Below are 21,943 nucleotides of genomic sequence, written 5' to 3'. Positions count from 1 at the left end.
ACATGGTGTCACAGTGTGCTTTAAGCCCAATTACTGGTTATTTACAGAGTGTACCGTGGTCTAAAAAGAGTGTGTTGGACTATAGTCTCTCACTCCATCAGGTGAGGGCCTACTCAGCCTCCATAAGACTGTATGCTACTTGGTACCCCAACAACTCTCACAAGAGTGTTTCTGCATCTGGCAAAATGGCTCAGATAACTTTCACTGAAGGAATTCAGTGAAAGCCATCTGAGTCATTCTGGGACAACTTATTGTATTCAATTTTATATTTGGCTTTTGTCAACTAGTGTTGCTGCCAGGTTGTGTAAAATAAATGGTGTAATACAAAAACAATACCTTTGAGCCTCCAATGATGAAGCAGTTGCATGGGTGTGTTTGAGTGTGCATGCAGTTGGGGTTGGTTTCTCTTTTCCATAGTATTTATAATAAGAGCCACAGAGATCAGCATCTCGATCTGAAAGCGTTAGAGAGGCATGGCCACTACATTAAGTTCCAATATACCAGCTGCAGCTATTAGCTTTACCAATGCTGCAAACCAATTTCATAATCTTTGACAAAGCCCATTGTTGTGGCCAGACATCTTGGAAAGTTATTTTCCACCTTTCGAACACAAGTGCCTCTTGTGTCAAAAGTATTGTTCTGCAATATTGGAACATTAATTTATATATTTGCAATACAGCAGCTTCATTGGCTCTTGACACACCGCGGTGGCTATTTTAGAAGTATAGAAAATACCAATCCAGAATTGCCTGAAACTATTGACGTAGCGATTTCTTGCAATGCATTAGCAAAGCCAATACTAGCAGACCTCAAACTTTAAGCGAGGCTGACAGGCTTTGTAACGCTTGTTTTTACAGCAGTAACAGGAACATCTCTAACATAAGGTGCTTTTCATAGAACGGTATTATGGGTGTACAGTACAGTTGAGACTGAGTTACAAAAAAAGGAAGTGATGTAACATATTTACAATCTGACATGCAGGTAGGTAAAGTGATCTATTCCAGAAGGGCACACCTTTTGGTTAAGTACATAACTAAAACCCAGGCTCCTTGTCCGAAGGTCAGCAATTAATCCACTAGATCACAGACAGTATCCTTCAGAATCATCTGATCAAGGGATGGATTTCCTGAACTGCCAATGAAAGGTGCTCAAAAACCACTATTGATTTTTGGAGCAGCAAAACACCACAGCTTTCTTTCTTCCATGTTTGTTAATTTACATAGTACATCAACAATAACATCACTTGGATATTAGTAAAGTGCAAGTTCAAACCTTGGGGCACCTTAGTGGTGAATAACCAATGTTTATTGTTGCTCAACTCAATGGTACTCATTTTATGGACCGTGGAAGGATAAAAGGCTGAGTGGATCAGTCAGTATTTTAACCTGTGGTCGTGCTTTCACACGGAAGGAGATTTCCTGTAATAGAGCTCACAATGTTCCAATTGGAATATACAAAATTACTTTGTCCAATGTGTTCCACTCACCAGTGCTACCCATCCTAATGCAGGAATACTTTCGCTAATTGCTGAGAGGTGGTTGAACATTTTGCTCCCACGATTCATCTCTCTGAACCCCTGGGTTTCATGAATCTTCTCTGATATGGGCTTGAGGAGCAGGGCAATCTCCTTCTGCGAAGAAACAAAGAACCTTGTTAATCCTGTATGAGCAAAACTGACAGGGATCTATCAGATGTGTGGAACGCTGACACTGATATCGAAACACGGCTGACAAACTGACATCTCAATATTGGATATATTTGACAAAAAAAGTTCACAGTATGATGGAAGTAGTGGTATTATGTTTTTTTTTTTAAATCCATCAGCACCATTTGTATTTTGCTGAAACATTCTTGAAAATTTGCGCTTGTAAATTGATTTTGAGGTTTTCTGAAGTTCAGCCCTATATTTCTTAAATATTTTATGAATTGTCTTGAATTATGTTACACCACTTGTCGCGTCAAATGATTCAAATCTGATCTTTTGAAATTTTAACTATTATGTTAAAGGTCATGTTAAAATCAATAGAGCCACTAAAATGTATTTAGTATAATCCACCACCAAATAAAAAATCCATTGTGTTGTAACAAGACCGTGGGGTGTCCGTTTAAAAGTATTTCACCAAGATTGTGGCATGCAAAAAACAATTACATTTTCATTCATGTAAATATTCTAATTCAAGTTAGAAGGCTTAATCGTTAGAAATTTAAAGAAAATTGATCCACTAGAACAGATCTTTTTAACCTCTGCCTTTGGCATAATCTCTGTGATGCAGAATGAACTGCTAGATATGTAAAGGATCCAGAAGGGGGAGTTGCACATTCAACTGCAATCCACTTAATGGATTATACACAAAGTCAATGCCAAAGACACCAAATAAATGTTTTGCGCTGCTTTGAGAAATTTCACAATTTGCCAGACAGAACATGTTTGTGCTGGTTGGCAAATTATGAAATTGAGTGGCGCGGTTCGTGGTAAAAATTCCAGCTTAACAAATTAAAACCATTGTAGTTGCTGGCCTAAACAGCTTGGCAGAAAGATCATGTTAGATTCAGATGCATTTTGGAACTGGTTGATCCTGTCTAATGCTGTATGTTGGTTTCAGTTTGTATTGTTTTTAACATGTAGTGATCCACTTGTGTTTTACCTATGGATAGTCACAATTGAATTTGTAAAAACCTATGTGCCACAACCCTATCTAGTAAAAAACATTTGTAACTGTTCAGTTAGAATTTTAAACATGAATAACATTCTTCAATGTGGCACAATATGTCCCAAATGTGCTCAGGACGGCGTGGTTCCGTCCGCTCATTAATTTGCCCGCACAGGGAATTAATGCTGCGTGGGCGGAGTGGCCGCAGTATGATGGAACCACGCCGTCATGAGCACACGCCACCCGTGGCTCATGACGGCGTGGTTCCGTCATAAGCAGGCAAGAGGTTAAATAGTTACAGCAGCACAAAAGGTGTTGTTGGAGGCCAACTTGTCTAGGAGGGCCATTCAAATGCAAACTATTCACAACTTTACTGAATTGCATTATGGGAAACAAACAAAATCAAGAACATTAAGACAACTTTGACGAAGACAGCCAACACACTGAACCCTCACCAGCCACCCCTGACACCGTGAAGCCGAGGATTGACAGCTGGACAGCCCTCACCACCGAAGACACACTGAAGACGATAAAAGTCAATCCACTCTGGGGCCCCCGCTGACCCCTGCTCCCACCACATCTTCAACAGAGCCGCCGACAGCATCACACCCATGCTTTGTCACACCATCAAACTCTTCCTGGCGAACGCCTCCTTCCCCGACAACTGAAAACACACAGAGATCAACCCCCCCTCCTGAAGAAGCCCTCGGCGGACCCACCGACCTCAAAAACTACAGGCCCATCTCCCTGGTCCCGTTACCAGCTAAAGTAATCGAGAAAGCCATCAAAAGCCAACTCACCACCTTCATTGAAGAGCACAACATCCTCCACCCCTCCCAAGCCGGCTTCAGAAAAAACCACAGTACAGAAACTGCCTTCCTCGCCGCAGCAGACAACATCCGCTCCCTCCTGGACAGAGGAGAAACAGTAGCCCTCATCCTCCTTGACCTCTTAGAGGCCTTCGATACAGTCTCCCACCGCACCCTAACACGCAGACTTCATGACGCAGGGATCCGGGGAAAAAGGCCCCCAACTGGATACACTCTTTCCTCTCCGGCAGAACACAGTGGGCCAGACTCCTTCTTTTCCTCTCGGACCCTACACCAACCACCTACGAAGTCCCCCAGGGATACTCCCTCAGCCCCACGCTCTTCAACGTCTACATGGCTCTGCTCACCCCCATCGTCAGAACCCACAGACTCAACAGTGTTTCATATACAGACGACACCAAACTCATCCTCTCCCTATCCAACGAACCCAACGCAGCCAAACACAACTTTCAAGAAGGCGTGAAAGCTGTCGCCAAATGGATGAAAAGCAGCTGCCTACAACTTAACACTGACAAAACAGAAGTATATCATGGGCGCACACCCCGATGCCTGGAACGACACCTGGTGGCCCCCGCCCTCGGAAGCCTACCCACCCCCACAAACAATGCACGCAACCTCGGTATCATCCTGTACTCCAAGCTCAAAATGGACCACCAGATCAATTTGGTTGCATCCTTCTGCTTCCACACCCTTCGGCTCCTACGTAAGAACTTCAAATGGATCCCCCTCGAGCACAGAAAGACCATCACTCACACCCTCGTCACCAGCAGACTTGACTACACTGGAATGAACAAACACCTCACCCCAAGCTACAAAACATCCAGAATGCTGCCGCAAGACTGATCCTCAATCTGCAAAGACACTGCCATATCTCCCAGCACCTGCGCACACTCCACTGGCTCCCCATCGAGACTAGAATCACCTTCAAGATTCTCACCCACGCAACACAAAGCCCTCCACAACACCGGACCAGCATACCTGAACAGCTGACTCAAATTCCACGCACCCCAAAGGACCCTGTGATCAACCGAGCTCTCCTACGCCGAGGTCCCCCGTGCCAGAAAGACCAGATCGGGAGGCCGTTCCTTCTCCTTCCTCGTGGCCAGAGCCTGGAACACCCTGCCGCTCCACCTCAGACAGATATCACTCCCCATCTTTGCCGTGGCTGCAATCTTGCTCATCCCTGTATTGAAGCAGCAGAGACCAATGGTTTTGCGGTTAAGCCAGATATGTCAATAGTGCTCAACCCACGTCGTCTCTCTATGGAGTATTACTTCATAAAGTGGTGCAATGTTAAGCAGTGGATGTCAGCTGTAGGATCAGGATCAGTGAAGGATTCTGAAAAGATGCCACGCGCTCACACAAAGAGCTGTGCAGCCGTATTGCAAGCCACGCTCCCTTGTTCACTGCACTTTTTAACATATGCATATTTTTTAGTAAGTGTGGGTTTAATGAGTGTGAGAAAGTGGACCAGGCAGCTCCATTTTTTTCTGGGGGCACAGGCTTCAGCAATTTCCCCATAGGTCCCGTAACATCAAACCAATAACTGATTGTGAACTATAATGTTCCAATTAAAAACAAAAATAACAATACATGGAAACATTTTTACATGTGGAGGGAAATGAGTTGGGTGAATGTTTAAATGTCATAACACCTAAGGTACTTGAGTGATGAAGTAGACAAGTCAATTGATCCCTATACTTAAATGCAGAAAACAGTTTCGACCTACAGGCTCATATTAAGAAAGTTGAGAGGTTGATTCACCCATAACTTATTATGGTATGCTTCATCATAGGCGACCTCTCATGATGTTGTAATCAGGATGTACTAGGGTTCTTTTCCCTGTTGACTCTCCCCGTGGGGATTACATGAATGCTTAAATGTATATGTCCACTAACCTTATGACTGTGAATTGTATGCCATTTTAGGTCGAGCTTTCTAGACCTTTAGTATATAATTTACTATATACTTCTTTGTGGGCTGAAAGCACACCCACTGCTTTTCATTTGTTTGTTTAAGTGTCACTAAAAAATCCTTGCTTGTGGTCCATCCTTCCTCTTTGTCCCTCCTTTTCATCAGCTGTTTACCCTTCACAGAGCAGCACCCCAGTACTTGTACCCTTCCACCTGTCCCATTGTAGCAACTTTTTAGGGACAACTTTCCCCTTTCTCTAACCGCTTCGCTCCAGCCGTAATTCTTTCGCCGTGCGGGAGAATTCCATGCATGCGCGGTTCTGACGGCCCCCGGCCGTCCTCCACACATGCCCATCGTGACGTCAGACGGCCTGTGGCCGTCCGACGCACCGTAGCAGCTAAGAGCATTTGACCAGAGGGCTCTATGTTTTCAGTCGCTTCAGGTCCATTTCTGTTAACAGGGCTGTAAATGATGTTCTTCTATCGTTACAGTTGCTGTACATTCAAAGACAGGTCAAATTTTGGAGGCTGTTTTCCGAGAGTGTCTGTTTCTGACCCCCTGCCACAACGCAAAGAAAATTGTGACTACAACTATTTCCAGTTACTCGCTGCCGTCACGTAGAGAAAATAGCTACTGTTACGATGTTTTATGAATATTGCCTTAATTTAAGATGGCGACCGCACTTCATGACATCATTAACGTCATGATGAGGCCGTCATGTTGTTTCTAGTAAGTAGGTAGGTCAATGTATTGTTTAGTTAATTAAAACCATAACAAATTTAGCATAAAAAGAGTACAATATAAAATGTTTTCATAGCTCAAACAGGACTTAATTTTCAGGTCATGCTCTCTTGATCCTTGCAGAAATAATGTTTGTATAATCAGGCAATGTTTGTGATTTTAGACAGTAAATTCCATAGGTGTCAAAGGCTTATAATGAGCAAACTTTGTCCTTAGCCTGGAATATTGTAATAAGTAGTTCTAAATTAATCCAATGTGCAAAGTCAGCAGGGTGAGCACTTCGTTCTTAGGGGCCGATTATGATGGCGGACGGACCTGAGTCCGTCCGCCACCATAGAGCAGGAGGGAACCTCCGCATTGCCTGCGGAGTTCCCTCCTGTGCAATTAGGATGTGACCGCCACCCTGGCGGTCACATCCTCTATTTTTACCATTGCGGCGGGTGCGGCTTCAAGCTGCATCCGCCGCAATGGTAAAAATGCATAGATTGCATTTGTATGCAGAAAGCGGCAGGCACCGTGCGGTGCCTGCCGATTTCTGCATACAAATGCATGGGGGTACCATAGGTACCCCCCATGGGCACTCCCACCCCCCCTTCACCTAGGGGGCCCGCAACGGGCCCCCGCAGTGAAGTTACACATGCTTTTCCACGGCGGAAAACCCTCCGCGAAAAAGCATCTTTTAAAGCCCTTCCTAATATGGTGGACGGTGTCTGAGAGACACCGCCACCATATTAGAGCTTTTCCGCCGCGGTTGTAAGCCAAGCGGAAAAGCTGCGGATGGAAACCAGGACCCACCAGCCATCCTAATGTGGCGGTGGGTCTTTGGTGGGTCCGCTGCGGTTTTTCCGCATCCTCTGGGCCGGCGGTGGCTTCCGCCGGCCCGGAGGATGCGGACAAACCGCAATCATAATAGGCCCCTTAGTCTGGGATAATGCAATAAATCTTTCTGAAATTAATTCAATGTGCAAAATCGGCAGGGTGAACACTTCGTCAACCATTAATTTCTACAGAGGCAAATTGATCATATACATTATGTACAAGCATTAGATGATTAAGGTGGCTAGAGCTCTAGAGTGCAGGCTTCTTCCTTGCTTTGATATATATTTAAAGGGAGTTCATCTAAGATGGTTTCATGTGCAAAAGTGAGCAATTAAATATATATTTGTTCATTGAACTTCAAGATGCAGGCTCCATTCTTACTTTGCTGTATAGTGAGAGAATAGTCGAAAGGTGATTTGATGTGGGAAAAAAATGGACGAGTTGGGTATACATTTATTCCTTGAACTGAGACGTAATGAGCCTTGCTTCCAGAACTCTGCACCGTGTGCATTATACATGTAGCTTTTTGTCTTCTCAGACTTAGTGCTAAATTAAAATGCATTTTCTGTTAAAAGGAAAATAAAATCAGTGCTTCTGTTGGGCTATGGTCTTCAAAGCCTGATCATGAATTCTGAGGTATTTTATCAGTTTGCAGATAATTTGAGGATCTGATGGATCATGCCCTTATATGATAGCTGCTCTAAATGTTCCTATTCCTCTAGCGATGAGGGTTCTTCTTAGTAAAGGGAAGTATGCTGTATAAAGATTGGGGCATATACAGCTTAAGTGAATGAAATCCTCTTTTTTCCTGCCACAAAGTATGCATGCTTTTGGGCCAGCTTGGTTGGTTCGCTATTGATGGTAATTTTCAAAGGCGAAGTGCCATCGGTTGTTTTTTCATGTGAGCTGGAAATGTAAGATTTAAGTAAGGTGCCGGTATACGGGACTTATAGATTTTAATCACCATCCAGGCGTGTGATCTGCGGGTGAAACTGTTTTTGTCGAGTAGCAAAGAGTGGAATTTTGCAATTTTGTTTATGAATTGTTTGAAGGGTGTGAATGGTAGATTCTTGTGCCATACCTCAACAGTACATGTGGTTGATAGTGCTTTTTGAAGATATTGGTTGTAAGCTGTTTTTTTTTCTTTGTCAACCTCTGACCAAAGAGCCTTGTTGAGTGGGGAGTGAGCTGAGTTTTGTTTTATTCTATACCAATACTTTTTTGTGGTGTACATTCTCCCAACTGTTTCATTTATAAGCCCGAATTCCAATCACACCTGCGCTGGTGATGCTGTCTGAGGAAGCTGAAAGACCCGGTTGTAGGTTGTGACTTGCAGCTTGTTCGATAGTGCAGAATCTGTGCCTTGCAAAACTATGCTGGCATAGGATATCATTGGTAGCATTTTTGCCACTATCACAGAAAGTAGTGGTTTGTAAGACGGATGATCCAGTTTTTTAGCTAGTGTTCTAAAAGCAAAAGCCAATGCGTCGGTTCTCTGTGAAATGTAGTTATTCAGCTCTTGGTGATTTAATCCAAGGTCGATGTAAGCTCCCAGTTATTTATAGATTTATAGCTGGTTACTTCCTCCAGTGGTTTACATCTAACCAGATGTTCTGTGGAGGTCTAGGGCAATTACTAATGAGCGTTATTTTGGTTTTAGATGTATTGATTTCTAGTTTGTTAGCCATAACGTATTTACACATTTCAGTAAGAGACCTCTGGGGACTGACCTTAGTTAAGCTTTTTAGTACCACATCGCCTGCATATGAGAGATGAGATAAGGATAGCATTCTCAGATGCAGCGCGTGGGAGTTGATCTGAATAAGCTGTGGGGTTAGGTCAGACATAAACAGGTTGAAAAGGTGTGGTGCCAGCACACATCCGTGTTTCAATCCCGTATTTGTGTTCAACTTCCTTGATATTCTGGAGCCATCACCCAGCTTCACTCTAATCCCGGTATGGGAGTCAAATAGAATTATTCCTTGTAGTATTCTTTTTGGGGATGTTCCAGGCCATAAGTTTTCTCCACACGTAGTGATGATCTACACTGTTAAAGGCTGATTTTAGGTCTATGAAGCAGAGATGCAATTTATGTTTTTTCTGCTTACATTTTTGTGCTATTAGAGAGAGTGCCAAGATGTCTACGATTGTTCAGATCCCTTTTCTGAAGCCTGTCTGGTTGATAGGGATCAAGTTATACGTATCCAACTAATCAATGAAGCCTGCCAAGATCAGAGAGGCGTGATACTTTGCTTCTACATCTAATAGCACAATAATCCTTTAATTTGCTGGATTCGTTCTGTCTCTGCCTTTGCAGATTGGTGTAATAATTGAGCCTTCCTAACTGGGGTGCATGCAACTTACTCATTCTACTTCTTTAAAAAGTATGTTTGAAAATTGCTTGGGGAATACCGTTAGGCCCTGGTGCACCATCCCTTCTGCCTTTGCCTACAATGTTGAATACTTCCTCTGCTGAGTAGAACTACAACTTTCTAGTAAGTAGAAAGCATCACTAATGCGGTTTGGAAATTTGAAATGATCTACACTTTGGATCACATAAAACAGATATTTTCTTGCCCTGCCCTCATCTAAAAATGATGCCAAGCAGAAATGAAATTGAGCTAAAAACTAGTACATGTGCATTCAATGAGGGAAAGGAGGTGAGTGAATGTTTAAATGTCATAACACCTAAGGTACTTTAATTTTGAAGTAGACAAGTCAATCATGTCCTATATTTAAATGTAGAAAACTGTTTTGACCCACAGGCTCATATTAAGATATTTCGTCAATTCACCCATAATAAATCATGGCAATGTTTTAGGCGACCTCTCATGATGTTGTAATCAAGGTGTACTGTTTTTTTTCCCTCTTGACTTTCCTGTGGGGATTACATGAATGGTTAAACCAACAAGTCCACTAAGCTTGTGACTGTGAATTGTATGCCTTTTTAAGGTTAGAATTCGGAAATGCAGGGGGCGTGGCTTGGCACCAGGAGAGATTGCGGCTTGCTAGCGTTGCTCCATCTGAAGACTCGAGGAATTTCCTAATGACGGGCGATATCCTCGACCTGTCCTACTCGGAAATACCAGGACTCTCCTAATGAACTTAGCGGGAGCACAATGATATCTTCTTTGAACACTGTAAGCTCGTGCAATGTCTTAATTTATTCAAAAAGTGCACCGCGTCTCCGCGATAGGATTTGCGACCGCCATTTTGTTCGTTTATTCTACCGACAGACGATATTCCCGTCCTGCTCCTTAAAGTTTAAAGCTTAGAGTCTTCCTTCCCATTATGGCGAGAGCACAGTGGTCTCCTTCCAGACCACGGTAAACACTGTGAAGCGTCTTTTTGCCTTTATCATGTGCGGCACGTCTCTGTGACAGGATTCAAGTCCGCCATTTTGTCTCTCCTCCTCAGCTTTCAGTGCACTCCTGAAGAAATGAGATGTCAGATCATTTTTACTTTGGAATGACCTTCTTCAGTACAACTCTTGCAACCAATGTGTTTTTCAATGCCTCTTGAGCATTTTTGTAGCCTTTATATCCGTAGTTCGCTTGTATAACGTTTCCTTTTCTATACATGTACATTGCGTTTCCATGACTGGATTCGCGCTCACTTTAGTATTTCCTCAACATTTTTTCGAAGCGATGTCAGCACTGCTATCTCTTTTTTTCTGATTGAGGCTATCTTTACTTATTTGTAACTGTTGCCTCTTGCTATACCATGGCATTTTTGTTACGTCTTGCAAGCGTGATGGCATTTTTTCTTTTAAACTTCAAATTTCTCCTTTGGGCAAAAGACTATTTGTGAGCATTATTACAGAAACAACTCTTTGAGACTGATCATTACATTACCAGGCTCCACTTTTTCAGTGTTGCTTTTTATTCAAGACTACTCTATATGCATTTGTTTTTCAAATTACAATCTACACGCAGTTCTTTTCCGACCTTTTTTCACACATGTCTGTGGGGAAGATTAAATAAGGCAGAGGTGCGGCCTCCATGTCTATTCCGTCTCCACGTCCTAAATCTACTACCTTACATATCTCAAATCCTTGTTCAATTCTACAGGATGACATGGAAGAATCTGAATAAATCACAACCTCCTGAACTACGAGTATTATACCTTCACCCAATTCACAGCCTACAACATCAGCTTGGAAAATCAATTCTAAAGCACTTACTTCCTCTGTTTTATCATCTACTAAAAGGATCAAAAAAGGCCCTCCTTCTCCAGCCATCTCTCCACCACCAGTTTCACCAGTTTCTTTAGAACTATTATTGGATGAGATCAGAGCTCTTAAACCCCAAATGGAACAAACAAACACCTGCATACAAGCCTTAGAAGAGAAATGGGCCACATTCGAAAAATTAACGTGATGGAATGCCAACTAGAAACCTTACACATTTCCTCTCAGCAAATTCCTCCTTTGAAATCAGAAATTCTACAACTCCAAAAGCAAGTAGAAAATCTCGAGAATCGAGGTAGTGTCGCAGGGTTTCTGTTCTCACACAGAACTGTGCACAGAGGATTGGAACCTCGGCGAATTAGGGTGACCCAAAACTCACCTTAGTACCCAACAAACCCCTTGCCGAGCTAGCTACAGTGTCTCATTGGTCATAACAAACTCCCAATGTTTAGACACACCAGAACATGAACTTACAGTACCTCAGGATACGTGGAACTCATGAACACTCTTTCTTTACTATCATTACAAACCAGAACATGGAGTAAAGAAGAACACGTGAATTCGTAATGTTTATTTACTAATGCCGTCTTCTCAGGCGCAGTATCTTAGATAATACCAGCAAACATATTATCAGTAGCAAAATTACCAGCATAGTTACTAATCCATAAAAAGCGAATGGTGACAGCATGTTATCATGCTGTAAATGAATAAGAGTTAACAACACTTATATCACACCCTCCCTAACACACATATTATATTATTTGCTAAGAAGGTCTCTTTGGGTTGGATTAGGGCGGGCCCATACCTTAGTTTCCTAGCATGAAGGAATCACATCAGCATACACCAGCTCTCTCTGCATGTGCACCGCATCAAGTGTGTTATTGTGCCTCTAGCAAAGCAATATAAAACCAGCCTCGAGCCCAAAGTTGGCAGAAGCTGCACTTATGTTATGTCTATGAAGCCGTGAAGATCAGACCTCATAACAAATCTGTATCGTGTTGTTCCTGAAACTTCAGCACTCTCTGTAGAGACATAGTTTATTAAGCAAAGCTGATATCAGAGTAATAACATATTATTCTCATGTAAACCACAACAAACTACAAGGTTGAAAGCTAAATCAACAATTAAGTGTCGTGTGCAGAAGTTGCAAAAGGGAAAATGGCGTTTAAACCTCTAATGAGCCTATGCTAACTTAACACGGTATAAAGATATTCAGTAGCTCCATGACACCCCCCCATGATCCATGAACGGACTAAACAAGATAACAGAAGTGCCATCTCATGAGAGCAGAATGCAACATTATATGAGCATGGTTCTCAAACTAAACATTTAAAAATTGCAAAATTTGTAAAACAATATAATGCTAAAAAATAGCCAAAAAGTCTATAGTGGCTCAAGCCAATAGGCAAGGAAATAAAAAAAAAAAAAAAACTTGACAGATAAGTCAATAAATGTCAATGATCTGCTAGTACTCAGCATGTCAGTATACGGAAGTGTCTAGGACAGAACTGTGTATGCAAAATAAGCAGCTACAGCCTCCAACAGGAAATCACCGTCTTCATCCGAAAACAGTTCAGCCATCCAATTTAAAAGAGGAAAAGAACATACGTGTTCTCCCAGCACCGGATCCTCTATCACCATCAGAGGACAGCTCGGTGGGTTTTCAAGAAAGCTCAGTTCCAAGAAATCCTGTGCTGCCGCCAGTATATTCCAGGGACCAATTAGTCCATGCATCACTGCTAAGGCCATAATCCTTTCGCCAGGACAAACCAACTCGTGAGTAATGATAGGACCCATCAGCTGATTAAAATCGACGTCAGGAGAAACCGGTCCGCAGAGACACAAATCAATGGCCCAATCGAAATCACAGGTCAGGCAGTGAAATACAGGCTGGACACAGGTGAAGTAGGAAAATCGAAAAGATAATCCATATGCCGTGCTTAATATCGCTAACGGCAGTGTGCCATAATATTCAAGCACGCGGTTGCGGAACAGCGTCAGCAGCCGCTGGGCGGGGCCTTGCACAGGAAGGACATCCATATTTAAAGATACAAAAAATCACTAGAGCGCCCGCTGCCAAAGCAAGTAAAAATGGGAATCCACCAAACAAAGATGAAAAAATAGAATGAAAGAAAGCAGGGACGACTCCAAAAATCTTTTCAAAGGAAGTCACGAGACCACTGCTCACAGTTTTAAAAAAATGTGCCAGGCCCTTTGTGGAGGACGCGTTAAAGATAGTACGAACCATCTCGCTGAAATGCAAAGGCAAATCAGTATTCAAAAGGGCCTGAACCTCTGTACGGGTGTGGCTATGTGAAGAACGAAAGTTTCACGAGCCGAACTCAAGGCCACCTCTTTCTGGGACAAAAGAGCCCTTATTCTCGCCATGCCGCTGAATTCTGCTCTCAAGGTTGGTATCTGTGGCCAGATGGAATACTCCCTATGTTCATGTGTGGGAGGATACAGAACGTTTCTGCAGCAAACAACACGTTCACTTACTGTTACTATAAAAGGTACCCCTTTTATTAACCCGCAACAGTCTTCATTATTTAAAAGTAAATAACTACCATTTCCTAACAAGGTAAATGTGGGGATGATAGCAGGAACCGGCGTGCCTTGCAAAACGCAAGCCAAATTTGGTCGGTGTTGGTTGCATGAACCGTGTAATTGTATGTGTCTACACATTAACGAATGATCTGGTGTCTCAGTACACTCCTCCCCATTCAGATAAACTTCCTGATCATCTTTGAAACACCTGTATGTGTAGGGAAGGGACCAGACTTCATGAAGGAAAGCACTACCTAATGGTTCATAACGACCAATTGGTACATATCTCATACAATTTGTGAATTTATATAAAGCAAAAGGCAGCATTATCAAACCGTGGATAAGCCACGTTGCAGCAGTGGCCTCTGCCACGGAAAAAGGCAAAGATTCTAACCTCTCAATATGTAACATACTAAAGGTAGCATCACGCATTGAAAGCAAGCGTTGTTTGTCAGTCAAATTAAACGGGGCAAAGAGTGAAGAAACGTTCATGTACGTCCAGGGAACCTTATTATTTTTCAGAGTCTGAAGGGTCCATGCAAATTGCATAATTGACCGTAACTGATTTTGACCATGGTACAATACTGACACTTCATCATGCACAATATCCACAACGGATGATACAATATTATCTAAAGTGTAAATTCGGGAGGAAAGCACGTTAATACTATTATCAACCACAGCAAGCACTTTCTCTAGATTCGCCTGATCAATAGCCCTAAGGCGTGTAGCAGCCTCAATCTGTGATGTTTTCCAAATTTCATTGTAAACTGCATATATCCACCTTTTTGACCTACCACTAGCCGGGCCTTTAATGAAATCATTTAAATCCACGTCTGCATTCAGTTTAGAAAGGTGACTTTTAACTGCAGGTAAAGTTGAATGTTTCAGCCAATTTTGACATAATTTACCCACAGAATAAGTTGTGACAGTGTGGACTAAGTCAAAACGGGGATCCGATCTAACACTTGTAAATCCCTCAGATAAACCTAAGAATCGATGCTGGCAAGAATCAGCACCACGGTGCCAAAGCAGCCAACCTTTTGGATCCAAATTGGAAATGTTAAAGGAAGAATTAAGGAGTAGGGCCTGTAATTCTCTAATGGACAACTGAGTATAATTACTCCAACTATCATATTCCTCCAAATCCGGGATTGTAGGGGCGTTCAATTTTTTAGAAGTAGCCAATCCAAAGCATTTGGTCTGGGAAATTGTTTCATTTAAAAAAAACATATGATTCGGTATGAGACATGCACGGTGCAAAGCCTCAGTGCCTTGTACCTGCCAGGCTCTTGAACCCCAAACTGATTTAAGGTCTACTGTTTCCTTCCATAAATCGTAACCTCCAGTAACTAATTGATCAAGGAAGGCCTTCGAATACAACAATTTAGTATCGGTAAGTCTAACCTTGGACGTTGGCATTTTTATAAACCTAAAATAAAAGGACTCGGGATTGGATTGGTTAAAGTCAGTGAAATAAGTATACTTTTTCAGGAATGTTTCAGAACTGCCTTGCGCAGGCGCAGGGCAATGTTCCCACTGTGTAAAATTAACCGTATACCTCCGGGATGAAGTTTTATGTAAGAAGTGATTGCCATAATGTTGGTAGCAAAATAAATCACCATAATTAGCAGATTCTAAATACAAATCCTCAGCATCAAAGGCAGCATAGTATTGTAAATCAGAAAACAAACTTTCTACTGCATTAACATCCCAGTCATCAGAACGAATGTTTTGTTGTACCACATCCCCCATATTCACTCTAAGTACATTAGGAACATTAACGACTTCCGTTGGGCCGTGAATTTGAAATCGAACCGCATCCCACACTATTCCATCAAGGACAGGCCATGCTGTGATGTTAACCAGAGTCAAGTCTCTTTTCAACCTGTTTGTAGAGTGTGACGAGGAAAGCGGGGCCAAAGTTCCATTTAGATGTGTAATGCATGTTCTTTCCTCGACATAATGTCCATTGACGAGTCGAAAAAAATAAAACACAAAACCAATTGACATAAAAAGGTAAACTGAAAAAAGGACCAGCCAGACGTATGTCTACGGGGGAATTAAAAAATGTTTTTTAAACAGGCTGGCATAAACTGCAATACGAGAGGGTTTCTTCGAGGCAAGGGAAACAGAGTCAAATGAAAATCTGGATTCCGTGGCTAAACGTGCTTGCAGGTCAGGCATGGACAAATCAGTGGGGTAGGTATAGTCTAACTCATCATTGTTAGTTCCGGGTAAACTATTTAATAAAGGACTGGAAATAGCAGGTAACTCGATGGCCACTTCAGGTTCAACATTAGAATTAGTGGGCATAACTGAATTTCTCACAATGGAAGGACAGGAAACAGCCGGTGTCATGCTAAGAAGAATCGGCCACTCTGTGTATCTTGACATTGTCAATTGAAATAAACCTGTTTTCCTTACGACCAGGAAGTGGTGGTAAAATGACTGTTCTGGTGCCCTTCACTCCAAGGACTGGAACCGGAGCTCGATAGGAAGGACCAAATTCTTTCTTGTTATCGATCTTCTCTCGAACCAGTTCTCCAACTTGGGGTAGCCAGCCGACTACCGGGATCTGCAACGCATCATCCGATGTGGAGGGCAAATGTTCCTTTGCAAGACTGTCTCTGGTCTTTTGTAGATTCTGTAAAACATTGCAATGTTCATCTGCGTCAAAGGAAGTGGCGCGAACCACACAGTCTAGACCGTCAAGGTCAGGGACGTACATCTTGATGCCAAAGAGCATTTCGTATGGGGTCCGTCCACCCAGAGACCTTCTAGGGAGATTATTAAGAGCACGCTGCACGCCATTGAGGTGGGCCAGCCAGTTTCTGCCAGTGCCTATAACTCGAGCTGTCAAAGATTGCTTTAAATCACGGTTCATTCGCTCCACTACACTGTTACCCTCAGGTCTGTAGGGAGACGAAAACTTGACTTGGACCCCCAACGAAGTCATGGCATCCTTATACGCCTTAGAGGCGAAAGCCGGACCCTGATCCGAATGGAAGGTACCACAGGCAAAAATCCCTATAAAGACACGCAAATCTCTAATGACAGTCCGTGAATCAGCGCTGCGATGGGGCCATACCCACACAAAGCGTGTGCATGAGTCAACTGCAACTAAGATGTACTTATACGCAGTATCAGATGAAAAAGGACCGCAGTGATCTAAATAAACACAACCAAGTGGTTTATTAGAAATGTACAACTGTGTCTGTGGCGGACGCGTAGCAGTTGAAGGTTTAATCTGCTGGCAAATGTCACAAAGAAGGACATAATCACGCGTCTGTTTGTACAGTCCCCGCCACCAGAAACGTTGTTGTAATTGAGATACAGTGGCCGAGACGCCCGCATGCGCAGACGCCACACCTTCATGTGCCGCTGTAATCAAGTCTGCCCTGCGATCCGAGTTGGGAATCAGCCGTTCCCCAACATCAGGAATTGTCACAAAAGGAACCTTTTCGGGACTTAAGTGGTATTTGTACTTCGAAGGGAATCCCGAAGGATGTTTACCTCCCTTCTCAGAGGCAGCAACTGCTGCCAAGATGTCGCTATCAATCTTGGTTTTGGATCTAGTAACTGCTGCAACTAAGTATGTAGATACTGCTGATTTCGCCGCCTCATCAGCAAGCGAGTTACCGACAGCGTGAACTCCCACGCGCTGATGGCCAAGAGTATGAATTACATAAACGAGTGGTAACTTATCCTTAAGTTCCGCCACTCAAACCCAGATCATCTTATGTTTTATTGTGCTACCCTTGGAATCACGAAACTCATTCTGAATCCAAAAGAACAAGTTTTCATTGTAAGACTGGACACAGTAGTATGAATCACTCACGATGAGAGTAGTAACACTTGGATCTGCGTACTCCAACGCTAGTAAAAGAGCACGAAGCTCTGCCAATTGTGCGGTGCAATCGCCCAGGGGCAGCGTGTGCACATTACTGGAAATGAACTCATCGTTCAACATAGCACCGACCACAATAGCGCATGCGGAAACGTAGGCATGTTTAGAGCCATGCGCAACCTGCGCCGACCCATCAGTGTAAATGATGCAATGGAAGTCCTCCAAAGGCCGCATAGCTAGAGGAGCAGAATGAACGAACTCATACTGCAAGTACTCTTGCGACCGTAATGAGGCGTCAAAAATAAACGTGACATCCGTGGACGCCAAGGACGCAGCCCATTGAATCCACCGAGGGTGCAAAGCTTTTGAATTCGGTACACTGGCTTTCGTGACTGCCTCCAAATGAGGACAGGGTGTTACCACTAACATGCGTTTCCCCTGTGACAGAGCTCGTTCTTTAAGAATCGCCATCTGTACAGCTGTTAAAACCTTTTCCACAGTGGGAAACCGCAATTCAGCCGAAGTGTACAAGTGTGACTTGTAAGCAATAGGTACTGTGTCTCCTTCATTAAAAGTGAGGTACGTGAAACCCACCGTCCCAGGAATTATTCTTATCACCAGGTTGGTGTGGTTATCACGAGTCAGTAAGTATTTAGAAGCGAGCAGATCAGCCTGCAAGGACTGCAAGATGGCTGAATGCTCAGGCAATGTGCGATTTTGCAAAATTAAATTTGTAACCCATATCTGCAAAGTTACAAACAATCGAATTCACTCGACACAGATGCATCCAAATTTCGTCGTCTGTGAGATAAATGTCATCCACATACGAACAAGCATCCGGGTTGATTCCCTCCAATAGAGTGACTATTCGGGAGGTGAAAACACCAGGACTATTCTTGTAGCCCATCGGAAGACGCCGGAAGTGTTTTTGCACTCCAGCGCTTGTAAAACTTGTCCATTGGGAGCTAAAGCTATCCAATCTATGGGCATAGAAACCGTTGGATATGTCAAGCATTGTTTTGAAACGCTTACGCACTAGACTATCCACTAGGGCAGAGCCGTGAGTATTCTGTACTGCACAGTTACGGCAATGCGAGTTTAAATGCCGGTAATCCAATACCAAACGATATGATCCGTCAGGCTTGGTCACAGTAAAAAGGGGATTATTCATCGGTGACACACACGTTACAATAACTCCCTGATATTCCAATTGTTCAAGGATTTCTGCGACGGAAGCTTTTGCTTCACGTCGAATGGGATATTGAGGTTGAGGCTGCGGCTGAGATCGCAACGGAATCTCGTGGCAAGGAGACAATTTATCCCAACCACATTGGTTGCGGTACAGAGCGGGCGCAAGAGCCCGAGCCCACTCTTCTGCAAAATGCTGCGCATGCTCTGTCGAGACAGTTTTCGCGAAACTGGGGAGGATTACCTCCTCCCCTCGCGGCGCCGCGAGCACAAAAGGTGGGGGCCAGTCAGCCCCAGAAAGCAAAATGTCATATGTAGAAGAAAGATTCTCCCAAAATACCCCTCTGACGGTACGCTGTATGTCACCTTCAATTAACAGGACAATTTCATAAAGTCTTTCAGGGGGAGCAAGTCTGGTATCGGCTGTTTCTATTACAACGTAGACATCAGTCGCTGTCACCCTCAGTAGTGGACGCAGCACCTCTCTCACTATGGTAATCTCCGCCGCGCTGTCCAGCAAGGTCAGAGCCCACGTCAGATTCCGAAGCCGCGTTCTCACTATCTGTGGCATATATATGCGCTGTTAAGGCCGCGACCTTCTTCTTCGCAAACTGTGGTCACTTTTGCGCAGAATCCTCCTGCTTCGCTGCGCCGTCTGTCTGGCGGGGCTGGCCACGTCCTTGTTGGCCACCACGTCCCCGTCCGCCTCCTCCTCCACCGGTCTTCGGGGCCGATGAGTCCTGAAAGGAACGAGGAGAGCGTTGATCAGAACCCTGAAATCGATCAGGTGATTTAATCATCGCGCGGTCGCGCAAATCATAAACTTTTTCAACCGGCGCAGGAACTTGTGGCGCAGGACGATAATCCTGTGTCTGCTGTTGTTGCTTCCCCTGTTTCTGTTTCTGAGGCCAATTTTGTTTCTTGGACTTGGGCTGTACATCTGCCGCAGCAGACTGCACTTGCGTTTGTTTCTTCTCCTTGACCGCGAAATACTTCAAACCTTTACTTGTGTGACCGATTGTTTTATAAGCGGCCACTACAATTTTCGCCAACTGGCGGGGTTTCTCGGCATCGGGTATAAGTGCCAAAGCATTAGACACCTGAAAGTTCACTGCGTCCCCTTTAACATTGGAGAGAATGAGATCGCTAATGATCTCAAACGAACCACACAGGCGCATACCCAATTCAACAGCTGCCTCCGGTCCGTGATCATCCTGAACACGTTTTACGATCTCAGGCAGCTGTGTCATCGACGGGGTGCCGAAGCACCTCGTAAAAACCGCCGCAAAAGTTTTTCCCCAGCTCTCACAGTCGACTAGTTCGGGAGCTAAATCCTTAGGTAAAGTAATCGTCAACATCCTATGTTTATCAGCAGGAGTAGAATTCGGGAACACAGCTTCCAGCTGGTCAAACTTCTCGGCAAGCCAAAAAGGAAAGTCATCCTTATCATCAGGACGCTTACCAAAAACTGAATTGACCATAACTGGATTCAATTTTAAACCACCACGTTCCGTTTGAACGGCGGCACCCCCGGGTGGACCTCCCGGGAGATGACGACCTATGTATTGCACTAACGCTCGAATCACAGCAATCGCGACTACATGTAGTCTACGAACATCCGCTAGGGGACAAGCGCCGTGATTCGGGTGCGGGGTAAAGCCCCCCAAAGCAGGCCAATCAGTACCTGGAATGGAGAGTGGGCCTAACCGCGCAGCTGACAAAGAGTGGGGGAGGGCGCCATCAAACCAAACGCGATGCTGCCAATGATTAATAGGTATTTCCAGTGCCCTGTACGGAGTATATTCAGCCGGTACAGCGGAGGGCGTGTAGTGGAGGAACACATGAGAATTCGCATCCACCTCCGGAAACGTAACCCAAGAGTAAAACAGTTCAAATGGGTACGCCGGGTCTGCACACACCACAAAAACCACAGCCATGCCCTCCAACGGGACAAGATAAGTCTGCAAGTGGTTGCGCACCGCAATTCGACTACGTTGCGCAATGGCCACTGCCGCCATGATATCACTGGAAATACTGAAAAACAAAGAATACTTTGTAGCACAACTGGGTAGTAATTCAAAGAAACCGTTTTAGTTAGAATCAAGCTTGAAAAAGACCTATATCCATAAATAGGTAGGTTTCACCGACACCCCGTTTTCCGGAAACGGAAGTGAAGGGGTTAAGGTTTGAACGATATACTACTCGAGTGTCATGATATAAGACCACCGAAAACGTTGGGCGCCATGTCGCAGGGTTTCTGTTCTCACACAGAACTGTGCACAGAGGATTGGAACCTCGGCGAATTAGGGTGACCCAAAACTCACCTTAGTACCCAACAAACCCCTTACCGAGCTAGCTACAGTGTCTCATTGGTCATAACAAACTCCCAATGTTTAGACAAACCAGAACATGAACTTACAGTACCTCAGGATACGTGGAACTCATGAACACTCTTTCTTTACTATCATTACAAACCAGAACATGGAGTAAAGAAGAACACATGTGCATTTGTAATGTTTATTTACTAATGCCGTCTTCTCAGGCGCAGTATCTTAGATAATACCAGCAAACATATTATCAGTAGCAAAATTACCAGCATAGTTACTAATCCATAAAAAGCAAATGGTGACAGCATGTTATCATGCTGTAAATGAATAAGAGTTAACAACACTTATATCACACCCTCCCTAACACACATATTATATTATTTGCTAAGAAGGTCTCTTTGGGTTGGATTAGGGCGGGCCCATACCTCATAGACTTGGTCATCCTCCTCAAAACCCTTTGACCCAACGTAAACCTTTGGGCATTATATTATATTTCCTAGAATATACAGATTTGCTGAAAGTTCTACAAGCGGCTAGAACCAAACGTCGCATCACATGGCAAGATTCCCAACTATTATTTTCACACGACTATGCGATAACCACAGCAGATAAACAAAAAGCTTTTCTATCTATGCACCCTACTTTACGTGCTTTGAATGCTAGATATGGTCTCATTCACCCGTGCCTTTTTAAAGTGACTTACAAAAATAAAACAACAACTTATGAGGATCCTGCTTTGCTTCAGCAATTCCTTGCTGACTGTAGAGAAGACTCCATAGATTTTGCAGGCTCACTGTCTCTTTGAATTTTTTGTTCTCTCTTATTGCAGACCTTTGTATTTTCACATTGCCTGTCATATATATTTTATGTAATTCATTTCTTCATGC

At 43.7% G+C, this 21,943-nt stretch overlaps 1 protein-coding gene across 1 annotated transcript in view; it reads right to left on the bottom strand.

The window, feature by feature from the left end:
- Positions 1–21,943, bottom strand: part of CAP2 (cyclase associated actin cytoskeleton regulatory protein 2) — a 475,046-nt gene that overhangs the window by 189,750 nt on the left and 263,353 nt on the right. The window contains exon 5 of the mRNA XM_078687967.1: positions 1,487–1,630. Coding sequence (XP_078544093.1) covers positions 1,487–1,630 — 144 coding nt within the window. The remainder of the gene's footprint in view (positions 1–1,486; positions 1,631–21,943) is intronic.

The sequence above is a fragment of the Lissotriton helveticus genome, chromosome 4_1 (assembly GCF_964261635.1).
Source record: "Lissotriton helveticus chromosome 4_1, aLisHel1.1, whole genome shotgun sequence".
NCBI lineage: Eukaryota > Metazoa > Chordata > Amphibia > Caudata > Salamandridae > Lissotriton > Lissotriton helveticus.
This window is presented reverse-complemented; position numbering and strand designations above follow the sequence as displayed.